The sequence below is a fragment of the Papilio xuthus genome, unplaced genomic scaffold (assembly GCF_000836235.2).
Source record: "Papilio xuthus unplaced genomic scaffold, Pxut_1.1 DF825017.1, whole genome shotgun sequence".
NCBI classification, from domain to species: domain Eukaryota; kingdom Metazoa; phylum Arthropoda; class Insecta; order Lepidoptera; family Papilionidae; genus Papilio; species Papilio xuthus.
Window position 1 is genome coordinate 1127520 of NW_013533632.1, and position 12751 is coordinate 1140270.

Below are 12751 nucleotides of genomic sequence, written 5' to 3' on the forward strand. Positions count from 1 at the left end.
AGTCAGAAGTTATAGGTACTGGGAGTGATGTTTGATATCTAAAATTATTCTAACTATTACCAAATTACTGTAGATTTTAATCTTCAATTTAACCTTTTTATTTTTAAAACAATATATCAAGAAGTATTCAAAAAGTCTCATTTTCCTTTTGGCAAGATTTTTATTGATTGACTATGGCCTAATCACCCTTAACTCAGGGTAGGCTCCGAGCCCCTCGTTAGGGACGTATAGTGAGCTGATGATAAATGAATGAAAAGATTTTTAATTGGCCAGTACATAATGTGGCCGGGAATTTCATAGCCTTATATGTATTTCTTTCAAAACCACCACTTATTTTCCCATTTATTAAATAAACTAGTTGTCGCTTACGACTCTATCAGCGGGGAATAAGAAAACTTAATTAGTACCACATGTAGTTTTTCCAAAGTAATTTTACACCTATGTCTAATTTCAGCGAGATCCGTTCAGCTGTTCTGGAGATACCTTTATAATATTAGTAAGATATAAGATGAAATTACATAGAGATAATTGGTTAGTGTTCTTGAGGGATTTAAAAAAAGAAAATCGTTTTAATTCACATTTATATTTATTAATGTTAAATGGATAAACGTGTTCGACGTTTTAGGTGAGATATACCTTTTTTCCATTTTGACATTCACGAGGGATCAGCGGAAATGTCTCTGGAGACAGTCCACAAAAACTTAGAACTATTTTCAATTGTCAGTATAAATCTTTGAAAAAAGAAATATTATATTATTTCTGCAAACTAACATTAACTATTCATGAAATACTAGCTATCTCCCACGACTCTGTACGCCGATTATAAGAAAAAAATTAATTAGTAGCCTATGTGTTATTACAGACTATGTTATAAGAAAGAGATAACATGTTTTACAAACATGTATTTAGACAGTGGAAACGCACAGTTTACAAAGTATTCATATAGTCTTCAATTAAAGATAGAATTGTTTCTTATCTTTTACTCTCTGCCGAGTTAAAAGCTCGCTTCGTTCGAGTACATTGATTATGATCGATGAATCAGCTCTTGGAAAATCTTCCTTTTAATATAAACACAAAATATATGTTATTAGAAAAGAATTTATTAAATATAAAACTGAAATTAAAAAAAAATATATACGAGTATATAAATCATAATGTGTACAATACAACGTTCAATGTCTGCTTTGAAACTTTCCATTTTCTAAAAAATATTTTAAAATCGTTATACAAATTTTCACGAACTGCGTCAAGTAATAGGGATGAACAGCATCAAACGATCGATAACGCAAAAGCAATCAGCAGTTGACATTTGATACACGGACCGTAGTTTGCACACACTAAAAATACATTCTGCCATACACCGACCGCTAAACTTAGATTAAAGCTGTCCCCAAATGTCGAAGTTATCCAATCGAAATGAAAACCTCACTATGCAATCCACTAAAAATCTATCACTCACACATAGAACACGTAATTCTTTCTTAAATATTTTAGCATATCCAGCGCCCTGGGTGAGATTATTGTTGCGCCTCTTTTTTAGTATAGGGCGAATCATTCAAAAATAAGGAATTTTTGGCAGACGCCCCTAAGATACCCGACTGGGGCGTCTGAAGCGCCTTCTTATGCCCGGCGCCCTGGTCCGTCGCCTTCCTTCGCCGTACTGCTTATAATAATAATAATAAGCCTTTTTATCTCTAATTTTTTTTACGTTTTATAAGCTAGCGCTTGACCACGATCCCACCTGGTAAAGTGGAGATTTGGTCGAAAGATGGTACGTGCTAGTTATTCTTAGTTTCTAGTATTTTTAGTTCTTTATATTCTATATTCAAATATGGATCCCTGTTTGGGTAAAGTCCTCCTCCATTTTCTTACCTTACTGCTTACCTTATATAATTTATCACTATTGTTTAAAGAAAACAGTCACGGACGCGAAAAGCGAACAGGTTACAGTGACAATTACCGTTCGCAATCTCCGATACGACTCCGCATATATCATTCCGTGAGCTGACTGATAATGTTATTTGTAAAACTCCTCAAATATTTTGTAATAAAAATATTTACGCAATTCCAAACGAACACTAAGACGGAGTAACCTTACTTCTTACTAATATTATAAATGCGAATGGATTTGGATGGATGGATGGATATTTTTAAGAAGATATCTTCATAACGTCTGCATGTATCTCGCTGAAATTTGGCATAGATGCGGAACATAATCTGGAAGAACACATAGACTACTAATTAAGTTTTTTATTTTTAATTCCTCGCAGACGGAGTCAGCCAGTCCAAATTATAATTTTTGGCAGAGGATGACAAACACTTTTTTCACAGTATTATCATAGACATAAAGATGAAGAATATTACTGCTTAAGACATATAAAATGTCTAGTAATTGTACTGTTGTAGTTACTAACCTGTCCACTATATTATATTTAAATGTGGAATAAATATTGAAGTAGAAATTTCCCGCTTCAGCTCCATTAAAACATGCGACAATAGCAAATCCAGTGGGAGTTTTCATCCCACTAGTACTTTGTAATGGAACTTTTTGTTACATAACTACAAAGAGTTTTATATTTGTTAACTAACATTAATTATGATAACATATTTTAAGTCCCCACTGATTACAAAGAGAACAGTTTAATTTAAAACAAAAATTCTGAAAAGCTAATAACGATTACAGTTGTGGACGTTAATTACCTACCCATTTGTACTTTGCACTAACTTTCTACATACATTAAACTATGTAATCTTTTTCTAGTGTTTTTCATCTACCAAAATCTTAAATTAACCTCATGCAAACCGCGGTAATAAATTTTCACTTTCTCAAAAGCCGGCAACGCATCTGCGGTTCCTCTGGTATTGCAGTTGTACATGGACGTTGATAAAAATCTCGGTGTCCCACTGCTCGATTGCTCCATTACCTTATAAAAAATATATAAATAAACCAAAATGTCACAAATTTAAACATTCTGCATATGATCTGGAATACAAGTTGAATCATTTCACAATTCCATTGGTCAGTTTAGGATACAGGGTGTGACCACACAGGTTCAAACGCACTCAAACCCGCGAAAATTATTACTACGAGATAGAAAAACATGAACTATCAACTAAAATTCAACTGCTCATACTACTACAGATATACAAAGTACATTAAGAATATTGCAACACGTGTAGCAATAAAGCTGTGGTCAGCGGTCTCAGGGGAAATAAAGAACTAGTAGCACAACTCAACGGCAATGTCGAACAGATCCTATATTAATCTCTAAAGATGTTCTTATGTAATCAATACAAATATAAATGTAATTAACTTCGTTATTAACTAAATACAACAGAGATAAATGTGTTTTGAAGCGTTTCTTTAGATTAACGGACATCCGAAGACGCGGTCGCGGGTTCAAATCCCAGTCGAATATTGTCGTCTAGAGTTTTAGAATTAGTTATTTTCAAATAATTTCAGAAGGAAACAGACACGAAGGCCGTGGTTCTGTGCCTACAGGATGTCTACCAACAGAATAACAGTCGTGTCACCTCTGGAGCAACACGAATACACCTCAATACTCGGAAATTGGTAATAAATAGTTATTGAAAATCTCACTAACCAAAATATCACTATACCGTACAACGTGTTAAAAATGTTATTCAATGTAAGACCACTATTGCTATTGCTTGACTAGCACTTATTAACCAAATTAGGAACAGCAAGATTTAGGCAAAGTTACACAATACAAATAAGGAAGAATTTCACCAAAAAAAAATTGTGAAAAATTTAAAAATTTCAAACAATAATTAAATAGCAATATGTGGCTTTAAATATTAAATTAAAAATAATTATTCGCTGGAAAGGCTTTTTATCGATAACTTCATTGAAAAATGACCGCGTAATATTAAATTAATATTCCACAATTTGTTAATTATTATCATATTCCATTTTCCAAACAACATATACCTTTGATGTCGTGTAAAATGAAGTAGTATTCCGCGCCGGATATTATGAGATGAGATAGTCCAGTTGACATTAATATAATGCGAACCAGGAAATTAATCGGAATTAATTTAAATTCATTACTAAATAAAATAAAGATTATACTATTCTGCACATATTTACGCTAAAATTATACTAATTATTTTGTTTAATGCAAGGAAACAGAATACAATAATTAAAACTTTTATTGTATAATTGATTGTGTTGAAAAAACCAAATATTTTAATTTTAATAAAATTAAACTAAAGTTATAATTAAACCTCTTAAACTCAATTTACAAGTCACCAGGTAAAGTTAAACTAATTTAAAAAGTTTGTTTCACCTGAGACACAGAGATAACATTCTAGTTAAATTGTTAGACAAACAGAAAAGATTCTTTTTTATTCGAATATTTATCATCATCATCAGCTCACTATATGTCCCCACTGAGGGGCTCGGAGCTTACCCTTTTTTTTTCAGAGGGGATTGCTTTATGCATACTCCGCGCCCCGGGGGGGACGCGGTTGTTATGTGGGATTCTCTTCCGGATGGGAAGCATACCCACTAAACCCCTCTGTTCCTCCAACGCATTGGGACGGGACGGCACGCTTTCGCTCTCGTCCGCGGCCCCGTCTGCGCCAGCTGCCGAGGCAGCTCCCTCTCGGGGGGGAGGCAACCCTCAGTCGCCGGTGATTGACTCCCCCGTGTCCATCACCAGAGGGCTATTGTGGGGGGGGAGGGCGGCGATATCTCGGAGCTTACCCTAAGTTAAGGGTGACTAGGCCATAGTCAACCAGGCTGGCCAAGTGCGGGTTGGTTGACTTCACATATATCTTTGAATTTCTCAGATATGTGCAGGTTGCATCACGATGTTTTCCTTCACTGTAAGAACGTCGGATAAAGGTACATATGTAAATCGGAAAACGTAAAAACACATTGGTACATGGCGGGATTCGAATCCAGGACCTGCAGATTGCAAGTCAAGTGCTAGACCCCTTACCCACCGACGCTCTTCAAATTATATTAGATGGAAAAAAGGAAACAAAATACTTTTCCTTCAAACCTCATAATTCATCTTATCGATATTATTAATACAAACACAAAATTGTCTTCTCTTTGATAAACTTAGCAAAATAATATGTGCTTTTATCAATATTTGTTTAGTGCTAACTGGCGGTGATACATAGACAATATAGAGGTGAGATATAGACACGGCTAATAAAAATGTTTTATAAAAAATAGTAAAAACAAATGAAATATCGGTTATACAAGCGAACAGATAAAATATCTCACATAAAACAATTAAACGAAATGGCTTGAAAAACAGTTCTCAATACCGGCAGAAGCAATTACGCGCTTCGCAATTAAATTAATTTTATTCAAACGTCCATTTAACTTTAAAGACTACGATCGGGTTCGGAAACAAGATTAATCCAATATTATTTTATTATATTACTTTCATAGCATCGTATTTATCTTTAAAAGCTTAGAAAAATATGTGCTAAAAAAATACAAGGTTTGAAACTCTAAAACTCGATTGCCGCGCCATCTCCTGATTCTAAATGTCAAACTAAAACAAGTGATGTGCTGAAAGTTTTTTTTTAATTCGCAAAAATTAATTAAAATCTAATCAACAATGCAATGAACATTAATGAGATAAAATTTGTTTCGAAATTACATAATTAATTTTGGGCTTTCATCGTAATTCGCTGAACACAACACGGTTTATTACTTCATCATAATTCTAGTTAAACATTTCAATGTAATTATCCTAAAGCAAATTAACAATGTATTTCAAATTTGCATTGTGCAATATGTACGGTATTAGCCAACATTTATCCATTGTCCGTTATACGTAAACTTAACGTATAAATTGACTTGGTTGCGTTGGATTACGTTGCGGACGTATTGCGTTCAAAACATCAGTGAATTAGCAATTAGAGTTGTGTTTAGAATTTCACAAAAGATATTATGCATAAAATATTATTTTGTGTTCATATACATTATAAACCTCGTTGCAATCGAACTTTAAAACACGGTAGACCGTGCAACTTCCTGCAAGTTGCGGTTGCCGTTGCCGCGAAACGCAATTTAGTAAGGTCTGCGTAATGCGTTTAGAAACCGCATTGGAGCCTTAGCGCTGCAACGGCATCGTGATGACAATAACACATTTTTTATCTTTCTTTACCTGTCCACCTTCTACATTCTTTACCATTAGCCAGCTAGGTGTAAAAAATCACAAGATTTTTAGTTAAAATTTTACTAAAAAAAAGTGTGATTTTACAAGGCCCAGCCTTTGAATTACTAGGCATATTAACAACTGTCTTTGATATAACAGATGAGATTAATTAAAAACATGAAGTAATTCCTTTTTTCACTTTTCATTCTTCTCATATTCGATCCATTTCATTACACGAACGCCTGTGTTACTTCATAGTAATCACGAGAATAGAGACTCTAGCGTACAGCATTATTAAATTCCTGTGTAAGATACCATACGGTATCATCGTAGTAATCAGAGCGACATTTTTAACGTTAAAGGAATTTCTACGTTCACCAAAGGTTTCGATAAATATCTATAAAATGAATTCTTTGAAATGAAGAGCCGAATAAAATTATTTTACTTTAAATAATCAAAGAAAAATTTTAAGTTAGAATGAATTAAACATAGATAGAAAAGTTTTATGAAGATTACTTCAGTAGTTTCGGAGCTTGTCCCGGACAAATGCGTGATATGAGATTTTTGTAACACGTGTTAAAATATTTCTAACCTCAAAATTATCTTATTCTAAATGTACTATAAAAGGCCGCAAAGACCTAGAGTGGCGGCCACGGACAGGTCGACGCAGCGTGGGCAGGCCTCCCGCAAGATGGACCGATGACCTGGTCAAGGTTGCGGGAGCGTCCTGGATGCGGGTGGCACAAGATCGGTCATCGTGGCGATCTTTGGGGGAGGCCTATGCCCAGCAGTGGGCGTCTCATGGCTGAGTAGATAGATAGATAGATAGAAATGTACTATATAACAATACTATACACCAGTATTCCAAAGTGGTCCAGGTGGTTTCCGAATTTGCGAAAGACCCTGCAAGGTTTACTGGCAATACATAAATTGTAAGGCTCACAATTTGAAGAAATGGAGGTTTTACCCGAAACCAATTAAGTTTAATAAGATCTGTTTTGGAAACATCTGCTTGAAACAATAATACTTCATGTGATAAATTAAATTTCTGATTTAATCCGTATAGTAAAGGTCTTTATGATTAAGCAGAATTCGTTTTATCAAAGCGGTATATCGTAGTTAGTTTTCCTCCGTCACTCGTGGCTCCTAATTAACCAACTTGTTAACTCCGTCAAACGGATGCGGATATTAAATTGTTAGCAGAGATTGTCGCATGACGGTTATCAACTGCAAACGTATTTACGCTAAAACGCTTTCGTGTTAAGCTGGCAAACTGCGGTATTCATGTTGAACATAACTACGTATTTCGTAGTGTAAAAATACGTATAAACTTCAACATCTTGTTTTATAAATATACATATAAATTGGTGTATTTAGTAGTCAGATTTAGATGAGACTTGAGGTACGCGTTGGCCCACGACGGACCACGCCGGACGCACGGATTGCTTGTTTGTGAATGCCGTCTTTCGATACGGTAATTTTTTTTTTACGATTGCACTATGACGTATCAATTTTTAATAAGACTTATGACATGCAGTTGCAACGCATACAAAAATCAGTGTTATAAAAACAAGCCAAAAAAATAAAATAACACATCTCTATCTTTTCATACTGTCAAAATTCACATAACAAAATTGTAAAGGCTGAATATGTGGCATCAGTCGCCAATTAGTGCTGTACCCGAAACACTGATACTAGGTTTACACTAACGAGGACTTTTGTAATAGACATTCAAATACACTACCGTGAATGAAGCCATATAACATGTATCGACATATATTGTCGTCTCTGTTTTGTCAAAGAGACTATAAAGGATGGCAATATATGTCTATACAAGAGTTTCGACAATCAAAACTCAGTTATGATTCTCTTTTGTTTACGCGACTTAAACACATAAATGCATTTTTTATGTGTGACTTCGTTAGCTTTTATTTAATGGATTTTTAATTGGGATTAGCGCGTTTTAGTTCAAAAATTGTAACTTTATGGTGTCAATTTATTTCTTAATTATTTACTTCATGTTGTAAAGAAATGTACAGAACACAGACAAAATAGTTGTGGAACTTTTGTATTAGTTATCCAGCACTTAACTTGGACATTGTGTAACACGCTATAACCACGGTTTCTAAGAATCTCCGTTTAAAATGTTTTGTTGTTCTCTGTGTTGTCAAAAATGACAGGGACGACGATATGTTTTATACAGAGATTATGAGTAGGAATAAAAATCATATGGTATTTTTAGTAATGTGCTGAAATATTTTTTCTATATAAATACGTAGGTGATTTTTTTTATATTATTAAATCGCAAACGCACGAGCGGCCGTCTGAAATTACTGAAATAGCAAACCGACTGTTGGCGTTAGACATATGCTAATTGCAGATGCGTTGCCTATCTTTAATCGACGGAGGAGATGTACAATAAATGAATATTATTCCTTCCACTTCCTATCCTTCCCTTATAAGAAAAGGGATGGAAAGTAAAGAATAAAATTAGGGTTCCTGGAGGCAAAATAAAATAAATAATATTTTATTATGATTTTATTTTCGATAATACACACATTACTGGTTTTAATATAATATTACATTTGACACAGTATCGAAATATTTAAAAATTAATATAAATAACGTCATTTTATATTGCACAGCTTCCCCTTTAGTGTTCGAAATTTAAAATTACAATAAAATTAAATAAAAAGAGTTAAAAGCTGTCTTTGCGTTGGAAAATAAGCACATTCAATTTAAAGAGTTATTTAAATATGAGTAAATAAAAATGGTACGCCATCTATTATCAAAAACTAACATTAAATTCATTTCTTTAAAATAATTACATCTCGCTTTTTAAAAGTATAAAAACGAATCCTTTAATAGGATTGTAAATTCATCTTATAAAAGCAAAATAAATATTATTAAAATTATACTGAACACGAATTATATCAAGGAAATATAATTATGGGTATAGCTGCATAATTATTACCAACAAACATATTACAATATTAACTAAATAAACAAAATTTGAGTTGTCGACAAATTACATAACCATAATAAATAAAATAATGTACAAAAAAATATTAATTTATCTTTGCCATTCTGACATATTTTATTACTTTCCAGATTTTTTACGGAATTATTTTTTAATATCTAAACTAGTCTATTTAAAAAATCGTTAAAATAAAATATTATTTGGCACATAGTTTAAATAGAAAAATAAAATTCAAACGTTTCAAATTATAAACCTTCAGAATGGCAAAGTTAAAATAATATTATTGTTTTTTTTTCTATTTTATAAATTAATTATCACTTATATCTAATTAATTGCTTTTAAAGCATAGATTGAAGCTGCCGGATAAAAAAAAATCTATACAAAATACTGTTCGATACATTTTTGCTCCACATTCGATTAGTCAAATATTAAGTGTATAGCTAATATTAATGTAAATACAAAAAAAAACTTACAATTAAGTTATTAAGTAAATCTAAGCCATTGACAAATTGTTATTCTTTTATGCGATCGAATATTTTATTAAAAATATAATTTAAATAAAAAAATATACAAACAATTTAATATTAAAATTATTCGTTATTATTCGTAATTAAATTAAAATAAATAAAAGTAGAAAATATACAAATTTAAATAAAGAATAAAAATCCGTTAAATGAAAAAAAGCAAAATTAAATGTTATAATTAATAATGCTGATAAGATTATGGAAATTATTTGAAACATTTTAACTCCAAAGATATTAAAAAATATATTATTTAATTTTAAAACTATTCACATATAATTATATTGGAATGTTTAACGGATAGTTTTAAAAAATAAATAATTCGAATTTGCCGCAGTTTTAAATTACAAATGTTCAAGTAACCCATTTAAGTATTATTAGCCAAAAATTTAACAGTATTTTACTTAATACTTACTTAGTACTTTTATTAATAATATTCATTTAAATTTGAATATCATAGTTTGGTTTTTGTTAGCATAGTTTTTTTAGTTTTAAAACCATTTAAAAATGGAATAATTTGATGAAAATTTTCACAATTTGACCCAACCTGGGGCCTATATAATTTTTTCTTTAAAGGTTCGAATTATTCCGGGATTATAAATGAATTTGTAAAATATAAATTACATACAAATATTTAAAACAAGAAGGTATATTCAATCGCACATATGAATACAAAATGAAAACGGCCGATTTTGTTTTCGCCTATCACATTAATGTCTTGCTATCTTAAAATATATAAATATCCAAATCTATAAAAGCAGCTTTAATTTTCATTTAAAAATCTAAACATTGCTTAATTTCAGTAATTGACAACGGACTGACATATTCACCATAATTTCGAATTTATTATGCATTACTATATTTTTTAATATTTTTTTTTTCAATGCATTTATACAAAGTTTGTCTCAAGTGCAAAACAAGTAAATTATTAATCAGACGAAATGAGAGATCAAATACATATATTTAAAAAAACTATCCTACGCTTAACCTTTTCAGTCATCATTGTCATAAAAATCCTACCCTAAATATTAAATAGAGAAGGTCAACCGTCAGAAGTACTCGAAGTTTTCCATACTTACAGTAAGTTTCGTTTGGAAAGTCAGTAATTAAAAAATTATAATTCGATTTTGTTCTTTTCATATGCTTTTGAGACAACGTTGTTACTTTGGTGGTTAATTTGATGAAAGAAAGAGCGGATAGTAAATGTAGAAGAGAAAGAAAATAAAATTGTGAAAGATAAGTCAGTTAATGGCCTTCACAGCAATGACTGAATGTTTCAGTTATGTCTCCAGAGCATACGAACAGATATTAAAAAATACTAATATATACTTAATAACATGTATAATCTGTGATAAAATAAAATCCTTTAAAAACAATTTGATTTATACTAGAGGTGTGCGAATATGCTTACGAATTACAAATTCATTCAAACAAATATATTGATTCAAAGGAATTTAATAATTCTGGTTCAATTTTTTGAATTAACCGAAGTATTCAATTACCTTGAATCGATTATTCGTATTTCGAATCTTACCAATTGTTTAAAATGAGTTCGAATATCAAAACTAAAACGTTGGATTCGAATTCTTATTCAAAAATTTAAATTTCGAATTCATATTCCAAAATTTAAATTTCGAATTCATATTCCAAAATATAAATTTCAAATTCGAATTCCAAAATTCAAATTTCGAATTCGATTCATTCGAACATTCGATTGTTAGTGAGCGTTATGCGCAGACCCATAGTATAATATTCGAGTACGTATGACGTAGTTTGGTTGGTGCTACGTAGTTTTACGCACGAGGTCTAACGAGGCGGTGGACTCGCGGCGCAGGATAAGCTTCAACTTGTCATCCTCTTCGAGGTCGTCCTCTAGAGAGACAGCACGACTTATCTGCGTCCGGCCTAATGCTCGCGCCTTCCACGCCTCTAACCTCATAATCTGTAAAACACAAAAAATAAAAATTTAACACAAAATTACTTTAACGGCAACTATCATTATCACGTTATATAAAAATGTATTTTTCATGATAATCATAGTTGGACATCAAATATCAAGTAGCCAAACACTCATTTTATAGTTTTTTTTTTCAATTGGCATTAATTATATACATTTTTAATATATAATTAATGTCGATTGAAAATAAAATTCTAACTAAACAATTTCTAATCTACTTAACAACACAATTAGTGCACCTACATATTTCTACTTCTAATATTGAACTTCCAACTTTATACCAACTTTTGTTTTAGAAGTTTGGTCACATCAGAGTAAAACATATAAATATAGTTGTGAAGACAGCAAAAAAATCTTTCCTTCATATTAAAAATACAAATATAAATGCCACTGTAATATAATTTTCAATCATATTTTATTTTTATTATAATGATTGTATTAATTTAAGTCTTGTCTTGTCTTTAAGACTTTGAAAACCCTTAAACACAATATTATCAGATGTGCCCAAGCCATATTCAAATACAAAGAACGAGACAAAACTAGCTCACAACCAAACTATACAAATAAAATCTATCACCTCCATAAAACATCAAACATACAAGGAAAAACAACATAGCATAGACTAAAAATTACACATAAATACATCGAAATTCACACACAAATCATCAAAGATACACCTAAATATACAAAGAAAATACTATCATCGTTCACTAGTATATTTGTGCTTATACGCAGTGGATATCCACTGTATAATGTTAAAATGTTCCCACCACCTTTATTATAAAAAAAAATCATTGTCAAAGGAAATGTAGTAATAAAATAATGATTTTGTGAAAAACAATATACCTTTATAAATATTAATTACGACTGAATTTAAAATGTAAGAAAAATCGGGTAAAATTAAAAACATGCGGAAAAAAAAACTTATTGCATGCATTGGTTAATAAAGTAAAAATTATATCTTATTTTTTAAAGTTTTAATTGTTTTTTAATCATAAACTACATCGTAGATACACAAGCACAACAAAAATTGAAAAAATACTTATGTTAAAAATATATCATGAAAAGTCATCAAAGCAAACAGATAAATTAACCCAAGGATGGTATTTATGAATGGTCGCCTTACGACAATAAAATAACTTAAAAA

At 31.2% G+C, this 12751-nt stretch overlaps 1 protein-coding gene across 6 annotated transcripts in view; it reads right to left on the minus strand.

Annotated features, from left to right (window-relative positions):
• Window positions 1–10108: 10108 nt before the first annotated feature.
• Evi5 (ecotropic viral integration site 5) overlaps window positions 10109–12751 on the minus strand; it is a 35100-nt gene continuing 32457 nt past the window's right edge. For 5 of the 6 annotated variants that reach the window (XM_013324055.1, XM_013324060.1, XM_013324057.1 and 2 more), the window contains one exon: window positions 10109–11589. In XM_013324055.1, coding sequence (XP_013179509.1) covers window positions 11431–11589 — 159 coding nt within the window. In that variant the 3' untranslated portion in view covers window positions 10109–11430. The remainder of the gene's footprint in view (window positions 11590–12751) is intronic. The other variant, XM_013324058.1, reaches the window with a different exon arrangement.